Genomic DNA, 21,843 nt, shown 5'->3' with positions numbered 1-21,843 from the left:
GGGGGAGGCAGGCTGCCTTGTAATTGGCTTCATCATTAAAAAATGGAGAAAAAATGACAGACAGGGGCACTGGCCAATCCGGGACTCTGAATGAGTCCCGAGCTTGGCCAATCGGGACGCGGGATTCAGGAGGCGGGGGCGGGACTTTTCCGGGAGGGCGGGACGTTCTGGCCACCCTAGCTTTCTGTGAATGAGTACCACTGCTATAGTATAGAGCATCTCCCGTTTGCAGTCTTGGATGTGATTGTGCTGTGTTATAAACCATTAAACTCTTAAAAGATATAAGACAGAAGTGCAGGACATGATTTTTAAAAACGCAACTGAACCTATGGTAGTGCCATTTGAAGATTGTTTTGAGCATTTTCTTGAATATCTGACAAACAAAAAGCAGTATTTTGCATTTCTTCTGTTACCTGTCCGATTAATCAGATAAAGAGTATTTAAAATTGTGTGTGTATCTGTTTTACAGTAGTTCAACTGCACAAATACATGATGGTTTCTTGGAACACTCTGCAAAGGTTAATGGTCTACTCATACGAAAAATCTTTCAGGAAACTTTCTTTTTTATTCTACCCTTCTTCTAGGCGCTCAGAGTGGCTTACTTGGTTCTGTCTTCTTCCATTTTTCCTTCACATAAACCCTATAAGTTTGGTTAGACTGAGACAGAAGATTTGGCCCAACGTTATCTGGAGCCCAAAGTTAGCTGGCACCTTTGTCTCCTCAGGAATATGTGCGCTTTATCTATTGAAGGTGGATGCCTTCACAACAACCTGGTAGAAATTGGTAATTTCGCGCCTGGATTGTTTGGGGATTTCCCCTAATGATATTGATAGTCTTAGTCTGACTTCTGTTACAAACTTGATTATGAGATGTCTTTGTGCTTTAGTCTGATACTAGATTTCAGGCCGATAGAGTTTGCTTCTCTCTCTCTACTTGGTATTGGTATATTCAAAATCCAGCCCAGTTTACTTCGATTATTTGGTGGTTCCTAAATATCAACAGGCCTTTATATTGGCTCATCTTAACTCAGTTCCAAGAGCAGAACGTGTTACCCGTGTTGAGGGGATTCCATTAGGCTGATAGATTTTGTAGCTGTGATACAGGGAATCTTGACACCTCGCTGCATTGCTTATTGGATTGTCTAGAATTTCACAGATACAGAACCATGTTTAATTCCCCCTTCTTAAAGGACCTCGTTAGTCTTTCAGCCTACTGTAAATTACAGACCCTTCTGGCCAGAAGTAGCCATGTTACTACCTTGGCAGTTACTTTTTTTCTTTCGTAATCAAATCCAATAGATAGTTAGATATAGATAATTTGGTGTTTAGCTGCTATAGATGTATTTATTGTTACCACTAGGAATAGGCACAAATGAAGAAACAAACCATAGTTTGACTAGGAACTGGGCCAATTTGTGATGTGTTTTGAACCGGTTCGTTTGGGCATGTCATTCTTGAACAAAAAACAAACTGCATTTTTTCCATCGTGGTTCATTTGTTTTGTTTTTGTAGTTTGTTCTCCAGATAGTTTGGCTCAGATTCAATCAATTCGTAGGCAACGCTGGGGGTGGACTTGTGGAAAGCCCTAGAAACACCCAAAGCAGTTGCCATAGCTTTATTGGCAGCTCTGGGAGCCAGCCATGGGGCTCCCATTCTGCGCTATGGGAGCAGATAATATACAATACCACACCCTGACCAGTTGCTTTCACTTTGAAGCATGAAGAGAGAAGAGTTTGTTCAGTTGTTGATTGATGCGTAGTTGATTTAGGGGGGGCTTTGAGGGACTCCTTTATCCTCACATACTGGGACAATTTCTTAAACACCTTTTCCAGCTAGGAAGGTGTTCCTTGCTGTGGTCTCAGGGACTGAACTTGAAGCTAGAGCTGAGCCTTCTTGGGGCCACCTGCTTTGGGGGGCTATAACTCAGACATCCCAAATCCAATCTTTGCCAGACTTGGAAGGCAGATGGAGGAGAGCCTGTTGAAGACTTCCTGTGGGTTTGGCATCTCTTACTCACAAGGGGACTGTTCTACCACTTCCCTAACCAAATGAACCACAGAGTGGTTTGGGCAGCCAAATGTACTATGAACCAATACAAACCACCATTTTCCCGGTTTATTCCCATCCCTAGTTCCCATTGTAGTGCCAGGGGTAAGTTTTAACATGACAAGTTTCACAGGATCCCTTCCCTTCTGCTATAAGCCACAGGATGGAGCCATCAGCTGCAGGCTCCCTGAGGGCCAATTAGAGGTTGGTGGGTTAGAAAAAGGAATTTTTCTCCTAGTCTTAAGCCTTTGTCTACTTGCTGAGGCAAGGAGTGGCAGTGACCTAAGGATCAGCCAGAATACTTTGGAACCCTGATGGACGTGTCGGGACCATCCCAGGAGGGAGTGCCTGAGGCCCTGAGGGACTCTGGAATGTTTTATCTTCCTTCAATCAACTTAAGGGTTGAGGTACTAGTTAGCTTTAAGTTTTGTTATTTTCATCGCATTGTGTTGGGGGATTACCTGCACTGTTAAAATAAAACTTTGTTTAAACCTTTCTTTGTGTCAGGGGCTTGCAAGGTACTAGTGCCTATTGGCCCTACTTTAGAGAAGGTAAAAGCCATAACAGCTTTTGGTTTGCTGGAGACAGTTGAGCCCTTGGGTGGAGAACCAGGGTGGATTGGGCCCTATTAAACCAGTCTGGTTGCAGCAACCTAGGGGAAGGTGGAAGAGCTTGGCCTCCCCTCTGTTATTAGACATAAGTGTCCTGGGAGTAAGTTCCTAGACTGACCTTACAGGGAGCTGGGAGGTGACTAGAGGGCACCACACCTTTACTGTAGTTTTCCTTTGCTGTATTTTGATTGCTGAATTACTGTTGCTCAAGACTGTAGTCATAAGAGCAGAGAATATATTTTTTTTTAAAAAAGAAGACGGTTACCTGGAACTTTATGGCCTCATGGAGATGTGAGGTCTTACTGGTTCTTGTCTCATGCTGTAATTTGTGTCTCTCATAAATGCTAGTCTCCTAGAGAGTTCCTTTAGGACTCTGCCTCTTATCAGATTTCTGTACTCCATACTAGTCTTTTTAATATTGCTTAGAAAGTCTGAAAACAAAGAAATAAGCAAAAACAAAACCTATCATAGTGCTTAGAGCAGGGGTGTTAAACTCATTTGTAATGTGGGCTGGATCTGACAAATGAAACCTTGTTGGGCCAGGCCATGTCAAGCCAAGTGTGTACTTATTTAAGATTAGCTAGCAGAGATATAAACTTTATAAAGAACTCAAACAAATACAATTAAATGTGTTTTTTTTTAAAAACTTGAAACATGTTTAAAACCTTAGCACTTGGTCTTAATGGTGCTTTCTTTGTATCTCTCCAGTGCAATCCAGAGAACTGGGCAAAGGGAGCTTTCCTTTCCTTTCTTCCCCAGGGGACTGGGAGGAGGAGGAGCCTCAGCTAATAGGCTTGGATCAATAGCTCTGTTGTGTGATTGAGAGAGCCTGGAAAAACAAGCTTTGCCCTTCCCTCCCTTCCTCTCCAAGGGAGGAGCCTCAGCCAATGTAGAAAACAGAGACTTTGCTCTGTAGCTCCTGTGCGATGGAGCAAGCCTTGCAAAGCAAGCTATGTTGCAGGAGGAAGCAAGTGAGAGGGAGAAGGAAGCAGATGATAGCCAATTGCTTGGGGGCCTGATAGGAGCCCTCCAAGGGCCTGATTCGGCCCCCAGACTGCATGTTTGACACCCCTGGCTTGGAGCCTGGACTTATTTCCTTACTGTCAAAGTTCTCTAAGTGATGGTGGAGTGATGGAGTGAGGTAACCCTCTTCCTTGATCATGATAGCCACAGTGCTGGGAGTTGTTTAGGCATGGTGTTTTCAGGTTTTCTGCATTGCACTAAAGGAGAGGCACAAGTAGCAGCAGTGTGGAATAGAGTACTGTTTGGTGAAGCAGGTTATCTTCTCTGGAGGAAGCTCTATTATGTTTTACTCAGGGTAGGCCATTCCTATTGTCACTTCAGAATGATTCAGGAATACAACAGATGGATCAGGACTGTGGACTGCACTACTAATATGCATTATCTGTTGTATATTTATCTTGCACTACTTATATAACACCATTTCTTGCATTAACAGGTTTAGTACTTATTCCTTGTTTCAGATTTCTGCTATCCTAGAACTGTTACATTGTTTTCTAGATGTCTCCTTAACCTATAGATTCTATTGATGTATGTGTTGTAAAAGGCATTGAGTCTCAGTGAGAAGGACAGACTATAAATAATATAAATACATTTTTAAAATACCTGTGGCAAACATGTTAGGTTCTCCCTCTTCCTAAGAGTGGCCAGTAGGAGCTGACAGAATGTTAATAAGAGACAGTTGGAAGAGAGCTGTTGAGAAGAGTTAGCAGTTGAGAGTGTGTCTGGCTGAGTGAAGTTGTGGTGAAGAGCAGCTTAAAGCTGACTGAGTCAGTGTGTAACAAATGATCCCACTCCGAACTTCAGAGTCTCAGAGTGGCTCACAATCTCTTTTCCTTCCTCCCCCTTAACAGACACCCTCTGAGGTGGGTGGGGCTGAGAGAGCTCTTATAGAGCAGTTGCCATTTCAAGGACAACTCTGTGAGAGCTATGGCTAACCCAAGGCCATTCTAGCAACTGCAAGTGGAGGAGTGGGAAAACAAACCCGGTTCTCCCAGATAAGAGTCTGCACACTTAACCACCACACCAAACTAATAGAAATAGAGAGCACAGTTGTATTATCTCAATACCATCCCCCCCTCCCTGTCCATAGAAAAATTGTCTTCCACAGAACCCAGTCCATGGTGCCAAAAAGGTCAGGGACCCCTGCTATAAACCATTTGCCAAAAGGGCTGCAGTTTGGTGCAAGACCACGAGGAGTGATAAGTTCCTGTTTCTTTGTACTTTCTCCAACGCTCTGTCCCCATTCGATGATTAATGTGATGAAGTTGTAAAGGGGTGTAATACCAGCACGCCATCACCTTGAATGACTGAAACAATACCTTCTTTTTTTAAAAAATGTGTTTTTTTGGTACTTGCCCCCATCTACTTGGAGAGGAAACATTAACAAGGGCAATAGCCCAACAAGGAAGCCAATTTTTAAATTCCTTCATATAAAATAACACAGAGATAAGTTTCTCTTGTGATTATAAGATTTCTGAGAATAAGTATATTCTTGATGGATTCCAACAGAAAATGAGATGCTATCTAGATAACGTCTTTGAGCAAGAACTATTTGTAAGCAAGCTTACTCTTGGAGCCAAACTGCATGCTACACTGGATATCTATAACCAGTGATTGGTTCCCCCACAGCCTGCTGTAGACGGGGGTGTGTGTAGATTGCAGTGCTGGGGAGATGAGTTTAACACTTTTCTCCTCTCCTTCTCCATTAAACTTGTTTTACAGCTGCTATATAATATTTTTTAAAAATCAGACATATACTTTTATATTCTTAAAGTAGTAGTATATTTTGAAAGCATAAATGCCTTAGTTTGACTGAGAAAGGTGGGCTATAAATAATTACAAATGTATTTGGTATTAACAATGGAGAGCTGGTATAGCTGTTACTTTTCTTCCGGGTAATGGATCAGAGTTGTCCACTGAGATGGTGACAAACAGTATGGACTGTCTGCCAAAGTCTCGAGGTGGCAGGAGGAATGTTGCAGGCCTAGCTTGCCTGAGAAATTATAGATGTTTGTATGCAAATGCTAGAAGTGTTCGAAGTAAAATTGGTGAGTTGGAATGTTTAGTATTGGGAGAAAACATAGACGTGGGAATTTCAGAAACTTGATGGAATGAGGAGAATCAGTGGGACATGGTGATTCCTGGATATAAGTTATATCGGAAGGATAGGGAGGGAAGGGTTGGAGGTGGGGTGGCTCTGTATGTCAGAGAGGGTATAAGGTCCAGTAAGACTGAGGTCAGAGAATTAGATTCCCTTCTAGAAATGCTTTGGGTTGAAATAGAGGGCCCAAAAGGAAATTTAACTATGGGAGTTTGTTATCGCCCACCAAATCAAAAGATAGAGGACGATTATAATATGATGGAAGGATTAAAGATAGCGGCTAAACGTAAAAACTGTGTCGTAATAGGTGATTTTAAATACCCGCAGATTGATTGGGTCAATATGTGTTCTGGTCGAGAGAAAGAGATTGAGTTTCCTGATGATATCAGTGACTGTGCTATGGAGCAGATGGTCTCCAGAACCTACCAGGGGTGGGGCGATCCTGGATTTGGTCCTAAGTAATGTCCAAGACTTGGTGAGAGATGTAAAAGTGATCGCACCGCTTGGGAGCAGTGACCATAATGTTATTGATTTCACCATTCGTATAAATAGAGTTGCCCCAAAAGACCAGCACAACCACGTTTAACTTTAAAAGGGGTAAATTATCTGAGATGAGGAGGCACATGAAGAGGAAACTGAAAGGAAAGGTAAATACGGTCAAAACCCTTGGGGAAGCTTGGAGACTATTTAAAACTACAATCCTAGAAGCTCAGATAAAATATATACCACAAGTTAAGAAAGCTATAAAAGGTAAGAAGGACTCATTTAAGCAGTGGAAAGCTAGTCCAAGTGAGATTAATAAAAGGGAATACAGGCTATGGCAAATCAACTGCAAGACTGTGATCAGGCAGGCAAAAAGGGACTATGAGGAGCATATTGCAAAAAACATAAAGACCAACAATAAAAATTTCTTCAAATATATTAGAAGCAGGAAAGCAGCCAGGGAGGCAGTGGGGCCCTTGGATGACCAAGGGGTCAAAGGATTACTGAAGGAGGATAGGGAAATGGCTGAGAAGCTGAATGCATTTTTTGCCTCCACCTTCACTGTGGAAGACGAGAAGCGTTTGCCCACTCCAGAACCACTAATTTTGGAAGGGGTGTTGAAAGACCTGAGTCAGATTGAGGTGATGAATTAAAAACTAATAAGTCACCAGGTCCGGATGGCATACATCCAAGAGTTCTGAAAGAATTAAAAGTTGAACTTGTGGATCTTCTGACAAAAATATGTAATCTTTCATTGAAAACTGCCTCCGTTCCTGAGGACTGGAAGGTAGCAAATGTCATCCCCATCTTTAAAAAGGGTTCCAGAGGAGATCCAGGAAATTACAGGCCAGTCAGTCTGACTTCAATACCGGGAAAGTTGGTAGAAACCATTATCAATGACAGAATGAGTAGGCACATTGATAACACGGGTTATTGAGGAAGACAGGTTATTGAGGAAGACTCAGCATGGGTTCTGTAAGAGAAGATCTTGCCTCACTAACCTGCTGCATTTATTTGAGGGGGTGAACAAACATGTGGACAAAGGAGACCCAATAGATGTTGTTTACCTTGACTTCCAGAAAGCTTTTGATAAAGTTCCTCATCAAAGGCTCCTTAGAAAGCTCAAGAGTCATGGAGTAAAAGGATAGGTCCTCTTGTGGATCAAAAACTGGCTAATTAATAGGAAGCAGAGAGTGAGTATAAATGGGCAGTCTTCGCAGTGGAGGACGGTAAGCAATGGGGTGCCACAAGGCTCAGTACTGGGTTCCATGCTCTTTAACTTGTTCATAAATGATTTGGAGTTGGGAGTGAGCAGTGAAGTGGCCAAGTTTGCAGATGACACTAAATTGTTCAGGGTGGTGAGAACTAGAGAGGCTTGTGGGGCACTCCAAAGGGATCTGTTGAGGCTGGATGAGTGGGCGTCAACGTGGCAGATGAGGTTCAAAGTAATGCACATTGGGGCCAAGAATCCCAGCTACAAATACAAGTTGATGGGGTGTGAACTGGCAAAGACTGACCAAGAGAGAGATCTTGGGGTGGTGGTAGAGAACTCACTGAAAATGTCAAGACAGTGTGCGATTGCAATAAGAAGGGCCAACTGCATGCTGGGAATTATTAGGAAGGGAATTGAAAACAAATCAGCCAGTATCATAATTCTCCTGTATAAATCGATGGTGCGGTCTCATTTGGAATACTGTGTGCAATTCTGGTCACTGCACCTCAAAAAGGATAGTATAGCATTGGAAAAAGTCCAGAAAAGGGCAACTAGAATGATTAAAAGGTTGGAACACTTTCCATATGAAGAAAGGTTAAAACGCTTGGGGCTCTTTAGCTTGGAGAAACGTCGACTGCGGGGTGACATGATAGAGGTTTGAAAGATAATGCATGGGAATGGAGAAAGTAGAGAAAGAAGTACTTTTCTTCCTTTCTCACAATACAAGAACTCATGGGCATTCGATGAAATTGCTGAGCAGTCAGGTTAAAACGGTTAAAAGGAAGTACTTCCTCACCCAAAGGGTAATTAACATGTGGAATTCACTGCCACAGGAGGTGGTGGCGGCTACAAGCATAGCCACCTTCAAGAGGGGGTTAGATAAAAATATGGAGCAGAGGTCCATCAGTGGCTATTAGCCACAGTGTGTGTATACACACACACACACACACATATATATATATATGTGTATGTATTTGCCCCCCCCCCATATATATATATATATATATATATATATATATATATATATATATATATATATATATATATATATATATATATATATATATATATTTATATATATTTATATATTTTTATATATTTATATATTTGGCTACTGTGTGACACAGAATGTTGGACTGGATGGGCCATTGGCCTGATCTAACATGGCTTCTCTTATGTTCTTACAGTATGGTCATTAGAATGTTGGACCACGACTGAGGAGACCCAGGTTCAAATACTTGCTCTGCTGCAAAGATCATTGGATGGTCTTGTGCCAGTCATTTTCTCTTATTGTCACTGATTTATGGAAATAAATTTATCAATTTAAAACAATTCCTGCTGTTTTTCTTTAGGAAGGACTCAAAGCTGCTAAAAATATTATTAATGCTATTTTCACACAATCACAAAGTAAATAAATAAAGGAAAGGTGAAACACAGTAATAAAAAAGCAGAATAATTATCAGCTGCTAGCTGTCCTCAGATACCTCCGTAAACAACTCTGCCTTTTATAAAAAAACAGAGTTGGGGACCTCTTAAATTTTTTCATAGTGTAGGATCCATCATAGAAAAAAAGAAAAGACTAGGCATATTTTACCTCCCTGCACAAGGAAATAGATTTGAGTCACTGATTTCCTCAGTGGTGTTGCTATGCAGGTTCATGTTGGGAGAGATGGCCTTTTGAGTATGTGGGTTCCAGATTATGAAGGACATTGAAAGTAAGAACCAGCTGCTTGAATTTAGCTTGGAAGCAAATAATGCTGTCTTACGGTGGACATTGTAAGAGTATAGAGGCTTGGATAAATTACAGTGCAATCCTAAGGAGAGTTACTCCAGTCTAAGCCCATTCATTTCAACCAAGCTGTTTTCCTTTGGATCAGCTGAAGTTTGAGCTGTCTTCAAGAGTAATCTTCATAGTCAGGTATTGAGTTTTTTGTTGTCAAGTGTTGCAGTAGTGGAATCTTGAGGTTATTATAGCATGAATCACCATGGCCAGGCTGGCTGAGTCTAAAAAAGGCAATAACCTGCAACAGATTCACAGCATGACTTCCATAATATATACCTTACCGACCAGCATAATCTCTGTTACATCTGAATTTAATTTCAGCTCTCTGAGCGTGACAGAGACAGTGGCCTAGAACAGTCTCTTGAGTGTTACTCTAAGAAATATATAGGTAGCGGTGGTCAACCTGTTGATATATTCCATTTTAAAGCTTTGGCTACTCTCATTGATGGTCTTATACAGATACTAAAAAGCACTGGGGGATAATGCGGAACCCTACTTGTTAAGTCTCATGTTACAGACTTAAAAGCTTGACCACAACTTTTTAACACAATCTGACTGGAAAGAGTTAAACCACTAAAGAGCTTCCCAGTTGGTATTCTTTTTCCCATTCCTGGTCAACAGTGTTGAAGCTTCCAAGAGATGAAGAAGCACTGACAAGGATTTCCCTTGTGAATTTACAGGGATTGTTCACCAGAGTAACCAAAACTATCTCTGTTCCATAGCCAGGTCTGAAACCATACTGAAAAGGATCAAGAGCAGATGAATTATTCAGAAGACTGTACAGTTTTCTCTGCCACCAGCCTTTCAGTTATCTTCATCATGAAAGGTAAGTTTGAAATTGGCCTATATCAAAAGAGGACTTTTAAAATAGATGCTGAATAACACTTCCATCAAAGCCCCCTCATCTTGTCCTTGTGAGATCTTACAATCTAGAAGGATAAGGGTCTGGTCTAAACACGGTGGCCTTTGTTATACCTAGAATCCTGGCTTGTTCCCAGGATACTAAGCTGAAACTATACATGAACAAAGGACCAGATGGTCCAAAGAACCAAACTTTTAGTATATGGTCTGTTCCCAAACTGGCACACAGTTCAGAGTATATTTGAGAGATTTTACCAGCAACAATGTTGCAGCTAGTAGTCATTTAAAAACATTTTGATTCTCCACACGAGTTGTCAGCTTCCAGATTATTCTAAATTATGAGCAGGGTGCAGTTCAGATGACATAGTGGTAGCAGGAAGTGTTGCTCCTTTACCACTATCACTGGTACCTAATAGGTTTCTTATGTTCTCTACAGTGTGCTCTGTCAGATTCAGCAATTTTTCTATCCAGTGACACTTCAGACATCTTCCCACCTTCAAATATCCTAACTCCATATTAAAACATGGGGTTAGGATCCTACATAGTAGACATTGGAGACAAACCCTGTACATTGTCTGAAGGAGCCTAGAATAAGATGGGTAAGATTCCAGTGCAGTTTTTTTTAAGAGTCTAGAAGGCTTGGGACCAGTGTTTCCTTCAGTACTGTCCAGCCTACCAACTTAGATCTTTATCACAAGCTTCTGTATCCTGCTTTTGGAGGCAAATAGCGAAGTGACCAGAGATTCTCTTCCCCCCCCTCCCCCGGCAGTACCACCTTACACGTGGAATGCCTTCTCCTTGAGGCTCGTCTAGCACTTACCCTACTCTGTTAGGAGTTGCTATTTTTTAACTTCTTTTTAATAGCCTGCTTCTAGCCTGAGAACTGTTTTGAGACTTGTTTTAAGCTTCTCAATGTTTCATGCTGTTTTTAATAGTTTGTTAATTGTTTGTCTTAATGTGGTGCTTTAGGTTTCTGTTATGTTTTTCTTTGTAAGCTACCTGAAGTGGGCTCTCTGGTAAAGGTTTATAAAATCATGCATGGGGCAGAGAAGTGGAGAGAGAGAGCTTTTGCTTTCCCCCCATAATTCTAGAACTCAGGGGCACCTAATAAAGTTGATGGGCGATAGGTATGGGATAGACAGAAGGATGTACTTTTTTACTCAGTGAGTAATTAAATTGTGAAATTTGCTGCCAGTTGATGTAGTAACTTTAGAAGGAGGTTAGACAGTTTCATGGAGGATAGGTCCAGTGCCTTCTGCCTTGGTGACTAAAGGGAATCTCCATATCCTGAGGCAGTAAACCTCTGAAATTCAGTGTTAGGAGGCAGTCTCAGGGGACATCCTTGGCCTTTATACTTTATTTGTTGGTCCTCCAGGGCAACTGGTTTGTCACTTTATGAAACAGGGAGCTGGACTAAATGGACCACTGATCTGAACAGGCAGGAACGTTACATTCTGGTGAGTCAGTATAGAAATTATCTAAAAAATAAATAATTCACAGCACCATGAGCTCTGTGGAGAATACCCAGGCTAAACATCTAACTAGAAAAAAGGGAGAAAACGGCTGCCCCAGAAGGCATCTAAATCAACCTTAGGAAAAATAAAAGGCATAAAACATCAGTGCTTCTGTAAACAGAAGCGTATTTAATTTGGACTTAATCATACCTCTAATCCATTCCATGCAGTCAGCATTATCCAGAAACAATATAATAACCTGCAGTTCCTGCTTATCAGAGTTGACAGCAAAGAATGTATACACCACAAGTAAGATTCTGCTGTTGAACTGCTTGTAGCACCCTGAATTATAAAAAATAATCCATGCCTGCCTCCAGGTCATTGTAGTAAAGGGTGTAAGTAAATCTAGATATTAAGTCAGTTTTATTGATCTGTTCGATAGAGTATTATTGTCACACACAGTAAAAGTCATAGTAGTGCTGAACTGAATTAGTCATATCACATCTAAACAATAAGTAGTACTAGAATCTGGGTGACTCAGGTTGTAATCCTTCATCTGACATGAAAACTTGCTGTATGACCTTGTGCTAGTTACTTACTGTTAGCCTAATTTACCTCACAGGTTTCTTCTAAGGGTAGAATACAGGAGTGGAGAATAATGTAAGCTGTTTTGGGTCATCCCTGTCAAGAAAAGCAGGGTATATTTAGTTTTATTTATTTTATGTTAATCTTTCTCATTGAGATCCAAGGTGGATTATACAGTATAAGTTAATATGATTAACAGGATGGGACATGCAATAAATAATGCAGTAGGATTTGGACTGCAAAAATCTAAAAACAAGTAGAAATCTGAAACAAAGTTAAATGATACAGAAATTACATAGCAGGTGCATACTTAAATCAACAGACAGTACATACTGTAGTATAGTCTCTCTGTCTCCCCTGTAGTGTAGTCCACAGTGCCTGTCCCATTACAAAGCATCTTTCTGAATCATTTAATTGCAGTGCTACACCCAGATTATCTGTATAAAAAAGCCCTTCTGAATAAATTCAGTTTTACATGCTTTATGGAATGGCAGGGGCCTTCCTAACCTCATTAGGCAAGCCATTCCATAAGGTGGGAGCCACAACAGAAAATGCATGTGTAGGGACGGTTGTTGATTTTGCCCATTTATATGGTGGCACCATCAAAAGACCTGCTCAGATGAGCAAAGCTGTCATGGCAGAGTGCAGGGAGAATGATGATCTTGCGTGTATCAAGGGACCTTCCATGAAGAACTTTGTATGTGATAGCCAATAACTTGAATTGAGCCTGGTAGCTAATACGGAACCTGTGGAGTGACTATAGAATGGGAGTCCTCTTCTTTCTTCTTCATTTCTCATAACAAGTGCCCCAAGAGATCATGTAGAATTCATAGGGAGTTGACCTGTACGAAGAGCTACAGATCACTCATCCTGTGACCCTAAGCAGTGAAAAAGTTATTCAGTGCTGCCTAAGGAAATGGAAATAGAGTATAATATACACTTATGATAAATTAATTGTTCCTAATAAAGCATACTTTAAAAAACAATGTTTCTATCAAGTAAGATCAGGTTGCTTATCTGTAACCATTGTTCTTCAAGTAGTGATCTGTGAGCTCACACTGATGGGTTCTGCTCCTGTCTAGAAACTGATCTCATACACTTCTATAGCTACAAAAGTGTGTGCAAATCACCTCTGCACATGCCCAAAGGGGAGGATCCATGCCTGTCCCATTCAGTTCTGTCCAAGCTGAGGATGCTGCCTATATAATTTATTACCTTTACTGGGGAAAGAGGACAGGTGCATGAATGACTGCTTGAAGAATAACACTAACAAGCAAACATCCTGTTTTACTTCTTTGTGGTCTCTGTACATTGCACAGATGGGTGAAGACTGGTAAGCTTGCTTACCTGAGGGGGGGGGGTCCATGTGCTTCTAGGAGAAGATAGAGTGAAGTGCCCAAAGAACTTCCTCTCTTACCTGATTCTTCCCACTTCCATTTAACAAACATCTTCCCAGCCAAATACTTTCCTACCTTCTAAATTCTCCTGAAATGAACTCTCTATCTCTGACCTAGATTCTACTAAAAGTTAATTCTACAAGCTTATAGGCATCAAGTAAGTTTTCAAGTGCTTCAAATAGTGTAAAATGACTTAAATCTCTCATGGGATGTTTTCATAAAGGGATCAGTCAGAAATTTTTCTGCAACAGAAGGATGTCTGTGAACTCTCACATGAAGTGCATAATGTTTTATGAAGGTTATGGGCTATGTTCATGTAACCATTCAGGGAATGAGATCTGGGCTGCTATAGACCTGACAGAGTGTGTTTTAGGCCAAGGAGATGGTGCTTTGTATGCCAACTGGTAGCAAAGTTCAATAGCGAAATCTAGCAACTTAGCTTTTGAGAAGACACGGTTGTCTCTTATGACCACTGACATACACTGTAAAGACATATGAATGAAAAAATGCAGTTTATGTCATTGAGGGAATTTAAGGTCCTTCACTTTCTGCATCATTCATGTTGTAAAGAAAAACGGTAGGTACAGTGATAGCTTGTTTGAGATAAAATTGAATATAACCTTAGAGAGGAAGGAGATGTAATCTTGTTCTGGTGGCAGTTAAGGAAGGGTGGATCAGGCAGTAATGCTGTTAGTTGAGGCTCTTCTGTTTTGGCACTGAAGTGGTCTTCACCACTGAAAAGGGGAAGCCTTCAGTCCTCAACCTCATGGCTGGTGCCAAAGAGAAGGACTGCTGTCATGCATGGCAGTGGACAGCTATAGCTGTGGCCCTGTGTCTCATGCTGGTTTCCCCAAATGTTTAGCAGTATGCATCTGTTGCTTAGGGAAACAAGAAGGCCTCATCTTTGAAGGTGAGGGCCATGGAGCAGAGCTGCTGAGGAAGATGTTCAAGGGCTGGGGATATTGAAGAAATATGTTTTTCATGGTATCAGAATAGCTGATATCATGAGAAGCATGCTTGATAGTTGGCAGTTTTAAAGGTCCTGCCTTCTTTGTTGGTGGGGTCAGAATGTGATAGCTGTTGTGTCTTCCAAAGAGCAGCTTCAACAATAACCCAGTTATTATTGTGGAGAATGTGTGGAGAGGAAGGAACAGACCTCCATTTGCAATCTCCAGTATTTACTCAAATCTAGGACTAGTTTTTTCCCTCTTAGGAATGTCATCAAATAAAAAAAGGAGGGTGTCATCTTAAATTTGCATAGAAGTTACAGTTAGGTCCCATTACTATAAACATTTTGGGTATAACTTTTTTTTTGGGGGGGGGCATTATCTTACATTCAGGGTTGTCTTCCTTTAGACCAGGGTTTCTCAACCTCTCCCCCCCTGTGGTCTGGTTATTTTTATACTTCTCCTTCATGACCTACTTAAATTTGGGGGTGGAGTTAGAAGACTTTGGGGGTGGAGCCGGTAGACAGGAAATGATGTACAAACATACTTAAAACTCTTGCAATATTTTGTTTAGGAAAGGTAGGAGAATAGTGGGATTTTGCAACGGAATTCTAAAAAGAAAACATCAAGAAAAAGCACAAGGATCACACAGCAGAAAACCAAAAATATCAAATGCTCTCAGCCTGGAAAAACATGAAATGGCAGTCTGGGAAAACATGAAATGGCAGGGCATTTCAAGCTTTCCCCCTCCCTCCCCTGGTCTACTCAGATTAGCAATGGCAAAGAAGGTAGGAAGGCGACAGAGGAAAAGAATGACAGAAAGAGAGAGAGAGAGAAAGAAGACCGGGGAAAAGACAGAGAAAGAGAGAGAGAAAGAAGGAAGGAAGATAGGGGAAAAGACCGACTGACAGAAAGAGAGAGAGAGAGAGAGAGAGAAGGAAGACAGGGGAAGAGACTGACTGACAGAAAGAGAGAAAGAAAGAAAATGAAATTGCAGCCTGGAAAAACATGAAATGGCAGGGCATTTCAAGCTTCTTCCCCACCCCCCACCCCAGCAAGGAAGGAAGGAAGACAGACAGACAGAAGAAAAGACTGACTGATAGAAAGAGAGGGGGAGTGGGAAATAAAGCAAATAGGGAAAAAGACATTCTGATAGAAATAATGAATGAATGAGTGGGCAAGTGGGAAATAAAGCAAATAGGGTAAAAGAAAAATTGACAGGAAGGAAGGAAGAGGGGGAGGGGGAGGGTTGGAAACAAATAGACAGAGAAAAAAGAGGGGAGGCATGGCGGGAGGCAAGTGCAGCTGGGTCCCTTGACTTCCCCTGGCCAGGGGGGACGTCAGCAGGAGGCCATGCGACCCGGCATTGAGGCCTGTGTGGCCCGGTGCTGGGTTGCAACCCTGCCATTGGGAAATGCTGCTTTAGACTAAATATGGAGATGCCCATTTTACAACAGATGAGAAGAATGGAAGATGGCTTATCCCATGAACCTTTGATCGTCTCCAGGACTCGTAAGGCTGGCAAGAGGGCCACTAATTGGTGACCATCAGAATATAGGACTCTTCATATTGAATCTGGTTTAAGTGGCTATTGTTTTTTCATCTGAGTTTCCAAGGCAGCCACTATGCACAAGAGTTGTTCTACATAAAATGACAGAGAGAGAGAGAGAGAAAGAAGACAGGGGAAAAGACTAACTGAGAGAAAGATTGGAAGTCCAGTCAGAGTTATCCTCAGAATTAGACAGTTGAAGATCTGGAGCATCTGAAGATTAATGAAGAGGGATAGAGGACTGACAATCTTGTGGCACAGGAGGAGGTAGCTGTGACAGCTGGTGAGAGTAATCAGTGTTATCTGAGATTACTAATGTTGGCTGCTGCTGTGTATGATGGGCAGTGACTTGTAGCGTCTCAGTTTGGGGTTGAAATGCAGTTGGAGGTTGAATGACCATAGGAGGTACAGGTGGTGGCATCATTGTAGGGGTTAGTGAGTTGTTAGGGGCCCATAAGATTGTTGCTGAAGGTCTGGGTTTGGCAGAAGTCTCTGTGTCATGACTCATATAAACTCTGAAAGTGAGATCAGGATTGAGGCTGACGTCTCTGATCTGGAGAAAGAGATCTCTGGGATGGGAATGGTATCTTCAGGATAGATGTCATGACAACAGTGATTGATATGGTTACTGATGTCATTGAGATCAATAGAAGGGAGAGTAGCACCAAGAAAAGTAACAGGACAACAAGAATACTGCTTCACTGAATGTTGAAAGTGGGCCAAAGATGGTGTTCAGGAGTAGTGGTGGTCACAAGGTTGACATTGTGCAGGGGGTTGAACTAGATGACTCTGGAGGTCCCTTTCAACTCTGTGATTCTGTGACATGGGTATATATCCTAATGGCCATGATGAAAATGGAAGTGATATTGATGTTGTTGAGAGCTGATACATGAGGCTCTGAATGATGCTTATCTATAGCAAGATAAATTCCCTAATCAGTGAGGTTGAAATCTTTGGGGATTAAGCAGCTCCATGAGCTTCTTCAGTGGAATCTTTCAGCTGGCCCTACAATAGAGAGTAGCACTCCAGTCTAGGTGTGTGCACTAGAGGCAGTTTGTCCTGGATGGCCTCCAAAATCAGCTCAGGAGTGACCCGCTTTTGCTGGGGATTGAATATGATCTAAGGAGGTTCCTGTGTAAGATCAAAGGTAGCGATCACAGGCTGGGTAGCATTCGGGGGTGGCAATGATAAAGTCAGCTTGTTCTGCCTCTTCTTTATCTGTGGGTGTGGAAGTTTTTGCAGTGTGTTCTTCATCTTCACATTCTTAAAATGGAACTCCAGAGTATCTCCCTTGCAAAAGTGCTGAACATTAAACTGTCTGGTAAAAACTTTACTGAATTTGGGGATTAGAGACAAGATTACTAGTTACATCTAGCTTGCCTGGTTAAGATGAAGCAGTGTTTATGCGAATTGGTGTTACAGGCCTCCTGGAGGCAGAGGAGACAGTGATCATGGCCATTGTCAATGGCAGTTTTCTTCCACAGTCCCATCATTTTTTTTAAATGTAATCTTTATTGTTCTCATAGGGCTACTGAGGTGGCTAACAAATGAAACATACAAATTGAAATCTCATTTTAAAAGTCACAAAAACCAACAAACAAATACATAATTAAAACGACTTGAAATGAGATCTTACAATAAGTGCAAAAGATAAAAACAACAGTTATGACACTGGGGAGGGAGGGGTCACTGAGAGAATGCCAAGCATTGCTAAAAGTCTTTAGCTGCTGGTGGAAGATGGCAACAAAAGGGGACAGGTGAATTTCCCTGGGGAGAGAGTTACACATGCAGAAGGCCCTCTCTCAGGTAGCCACCTACCTAATTTCAGAAGGTGGGGGCCTCCAAAGCATGGCCTCAATGTATGACTGCAGCGGTTGGGTAAGTTCACATGGGAGTAGGCAGTCCTTTCCAAACCATATAGGGCTTTAAGTATCAGTTTTAGTACTTTGACTTGTGACTGGAAACAATTAGAAGCCAGTGTTGATGAGCCAAGACTGTAATGATATGTGCCTAATGATCCTGGCTGCAGCTTTCTATACCAATTGCAGCTTCCAAACATCTTTCAGGAGCAGATCCATAGAACACATTGCTGTAATATGATCTAGACGTAAGCAGGACATGTAACACAGTGGCCAGATCTTTCTTGCCCTGGAAAGGCTGCAGCTGGGTAACCAATCAAAGCTGGTAAAAGATACTCCTGGTTATGGCTGCTACCTGCTTGTCCAACAGGAGGTCTGGATACTTCCAGACAATGGATCTCTTCCTTCAAAAGGAGTGCATTCCCTTCTGGAATGAATGACACCTTAGATCCTGGGTCAGCTGTTCTGTTCACCAGAAGCACTTTTATCTTGTTGGCATCAGGCTTCAGTTTACTAGCCAGTATCCACTCCAAAGCTGCTTCCAGGCATCAGTACAGGGTTTCTGCAGCCTTCCAGGAGTCAGCTGGAAGTGAGAGAAAGAGCCAAGTATCTTCCATGTATTGGTAGCAGCCCAGCTGGAGTCTCCAGGTTATCTCACCTGGCACTTTCATGCAGATGTTAAAAAGCATTGGGGACAAATGGAACTTCGTAGGACCCCATGGGCCAGAGGCCAAGGGGCTGAAAAACAGTGCCCAGCTACACCATCTGAAATTTACCCTCCAGGTAGAACTGTAAGCACCAAAGAATGATGTCTCTCAATCCCAGCATGGAAAAGCAATCCTGAAGGCTACCCTGATCAATGATATTGAAAGTTGCTGAGAGGTCTGGGAGAATCAACATAATCTCCCTCTCTCCCAGCACAAGTAATCCATCAGAGTGATTAAAGCTATGTCAGCTCCATAACTAGGCCTAAAACCAAATTGGAAAGGATCTACACAATTTCTTTGTCTCCTCCAGGAATGCTTGAAGTTATCCAGCCACCACGTGCTCAGTCTCCTTGCTCAAGAATGGAACATTTGGATGTGTTTAATAGTTACTGAGATCTCCTGGGTCCAGGTTAGACTTCTTGAGAAGTGGGTGTACCACAGCTTGTTTCAAGGCTGGGGCAACTGCCTCATCCCTCAGGAAGGCATTAACTACCTTTCAAACTCAGCCTTCCTGTCCCACCTCCTGGTAGGTTTAAGGACATCTTTTGAATCAATCAATTTTATGTTTTGCAGCTTTAACAGGAAACTGATTATACTTGTGGATCAGTCAGTTTTGCTGAGTCAGCAAAGATCTCTGTGCAACAATATATCTTTGCTATATTTATATACTGATTTCCTCATCATTAGTAAGTAATTGCAAGGATGAGTTTAGTTTGTTGTCAAAACCTATGACAAAGCTTAAGCAATCTTGTCTTCACTTTTAATTTTTAAAATTAGTATTTTGAGGGTTGGGGATTTGGATGCCAGGGAAGAAAACACACGAGGAAAGGTAATTTTTGTTTATTTATGTTTGCAGATTGATTTGTCTCTAGATCCTGAAAAGCCAGAAGTGAACTGAAACCCTGATACTGCAAAATACTGTCTTTGTGAGTTTGAGGGGTCAGCGTGAAGCCATCATGAGCGATGTTTCAATTGTGAAAGAAGGCTGGGTTCAGAAAAGGGGTAAGTATTAAATGAAACAAAATATATTCTATTGTAAGAAAAAAGGCTTTACTTTTTTGCCATGATTTTGTTTTTACCAATTTATAGAAGAAAGGATATTAATGAGTATCAAGAAGATTTTAATCTTGAAATAGTTTTAGATAGAGTGCTTAAGAGCAGAGTGTTCAATGCTACATATATAAACAAGCACACTGAATTCTGTAACTGTATCCCTTTCCTTTCTCAGTAACTTATTAACATGCCACATAACTTTAACAGCATGAATCTTCTGGGACATGTACAGTATTCAGAACCTATTCTGTTTTTTGGCTCATTTAAGTAAATTTTGGAATAGGTGGAAATTATGCTATGGCCAGAGTGAGAGATTATAATTGTGCCTCCTTTTTAAAAAGGTATGTGTGTGAGAAGAATCCAACAAAATTTCTATAATCATAACTATCCTGAATATTTCTTTTAAATTTAAACTATATTTGCTGCTAAATAAATCAGAATTGTGAATGGAAATGAATGAGATTTTTGATAAGAGAGAACTAAGTTAGAAATTCTTATTTTCTTGTCCATCATCTGATTAAAAATAGTCTGTTATAATCAATCTTTTTTTACAGTTTCTGTAGGTATTGCTGATATTTGATGGAATTAACACAAACAGATTGTGGGTTAGGGCAGGTTTAAAAACATAAGAGAAGCCACGTTGGATCAGGGCAGTGGCCCATCCAGTCCAACACTCTGTGTCACACAGTGGCCCCAAAACCAGGTGCCATCAGGAGGGCCATCAGTGGGGTCAGGACACTAGAAGCCCTCCTCACTGTGCCCCCCCCAGCACCAAGAATACAGAGCATTACTGCCCCAGACAGAGAGTTCCAACAATGCGCTGTGGCTAATAGCTGCTGATGGATTTCTGCTCCATATGTTTACCTAATCCCTTCTTGAAGCTGTCTATGCTGGCAGCCGTCACCACCTCATGTGGCAGTGCATTCCATGCGTTAATCACCCTTTGGGTGAAGAAGTACTTCCTTTTATCAGTTCTAACCTGATAAAACCTGCTCAGCAATCTCATTGAATGTCCACGAGTTCTCGTATTGTGAGAAAGGGAGAAAAGTGTGTCTTCCTCTACCTTCTCACTGTTGGGAGTGAGCAGTGAAGTGGCCAAATTTGCGGATGACACTAAATTGTTCAGGGTGGTGAGAACCAGAGAGGATTGTGAGGAACTCCAAAGGGATCTGTTGAGGCTGGGTGAGTGGGCGTCAACGTGGCAGATGCGGTTCAATGTGGCCAAGTGCAAAGTAATGCACATTGGGGCCAAGAATCCCAGCTACAAATACAAGTTGATGGGGTGTGAACTGGCAGAGACTGACCAAGAGAGAGATCTTGGGGTCATGGTAGATAATTCACTGAAAATGTCAAGACAGTGTGCGTTTGCAATAAAAAAGGCCAATGCCATGCTGGGAATTATTAGGGAGGGAATTGAAAACAAATCAGCCAGTATCATAATGCCCCTGTATAAATCGATGGTGCGGTCTCATTTGGAGTACTGTGTGCAGTTCTGGTCGCCGCACCTCAAAAAGGATATTATAGCATTGGAGAAAGTTCAGAAAAGGGCAACTAGAATGATTAAAGGGCTGGAACACCTTCCCTATGAAGAAAGGTTGAAACGCTTAGGGCTCTTTAGCTTGGAGAAACGTCGACTGAGGGGTGACATGATAGAGGTTTACAAGATAATGCATGGGATGGAGAAAGTAGAGAAAGAAGTACTTTTCTCCCTTTCTCACAATACGAGAACTCGTGGGCATTCGATGAAATTGCTGAGCAGACAGGTTAAAACGGATAAAAGGAAGTACTTCTTCACCCAAAGGGTGATTAACATGTGGAATTGACTGCCACAGGAGGTGGTGGAGGCCACAAGCATGGCCACCTTCAAGAGGGGGTTAGATAAAAATATGGAGCAGAGGTCCATCAGTGGCTATTAGCCACAGTGTGTATGTGTGTGTGTGTATATATATATATATATATATATATATATATATATATATATATATATATATATATATATATATATTTGGCCGCTGTGTGACACAGAATGTTGGACTGGATGGGCCATTGGCCTGATCTAACATGGCTTCTCTTATGTTCTTATGTTCTCTATCCCATGCATAATCTTGTAAACCTCTATCATGTCACTCCGCAGCTGACGTTTCTCCAAGCTAAAGATCCCCAAGCATTTTA

At 41.6% G+C, this 21,843-nt stretch overlaps 1 protein-coding gene across 3 annotated transcripts in view; it reads left to right on the top strand.

Moving 5' to 3' along the window:
- AKT3 (AKT serine/threonine kinase 3) overlaps positions 1-21,843 on the top strand; it is a 340,649-nt gene that overhangs the window by 17,665 nt on the left and 301,141 nt on the right. For all 3 annotated transcript variants that reach the window (XM_060243709.1, XM_060243690.1, XM_060243700.1), the window contains exons 2-3: positions 9,982-10,085; positions 19,475-19,620. In XM_060243709.1, coding sequence (XP_060099692.1) covers positions 19,575-19,620 — 46 coding nt within the window. In that variant the 5' untranslated portion in view covers positions 9,982-10,085; positions 19,475-19,574. The remainder of the gene's footprint in view (positions 1-9,981; positions 10,086-19,474; positions 19,621-21,843) is intronic.

Source organism: Heteronotia binoei, chromosome 1 (assembly GCF_032191835.1).
Source record: "Heteronotia binoei isolate CCM8104 ecotype False Entrance Well chromosome 1, APGP_CSIRO_Hbin_v1, whole genome shotgun sequence".
Lineage (NCBI taxonomy): Eukaryota > Metazoa > Chordata > Lepidosauria > Squamata > Gekkonidae > Heteronotia > Heteronotia binoei.
The sequence above is the reverse complement of the archived record's forward strand: the minus strand, read 5'-3'. Positions and strand labels throughout refer to the sequence as shown.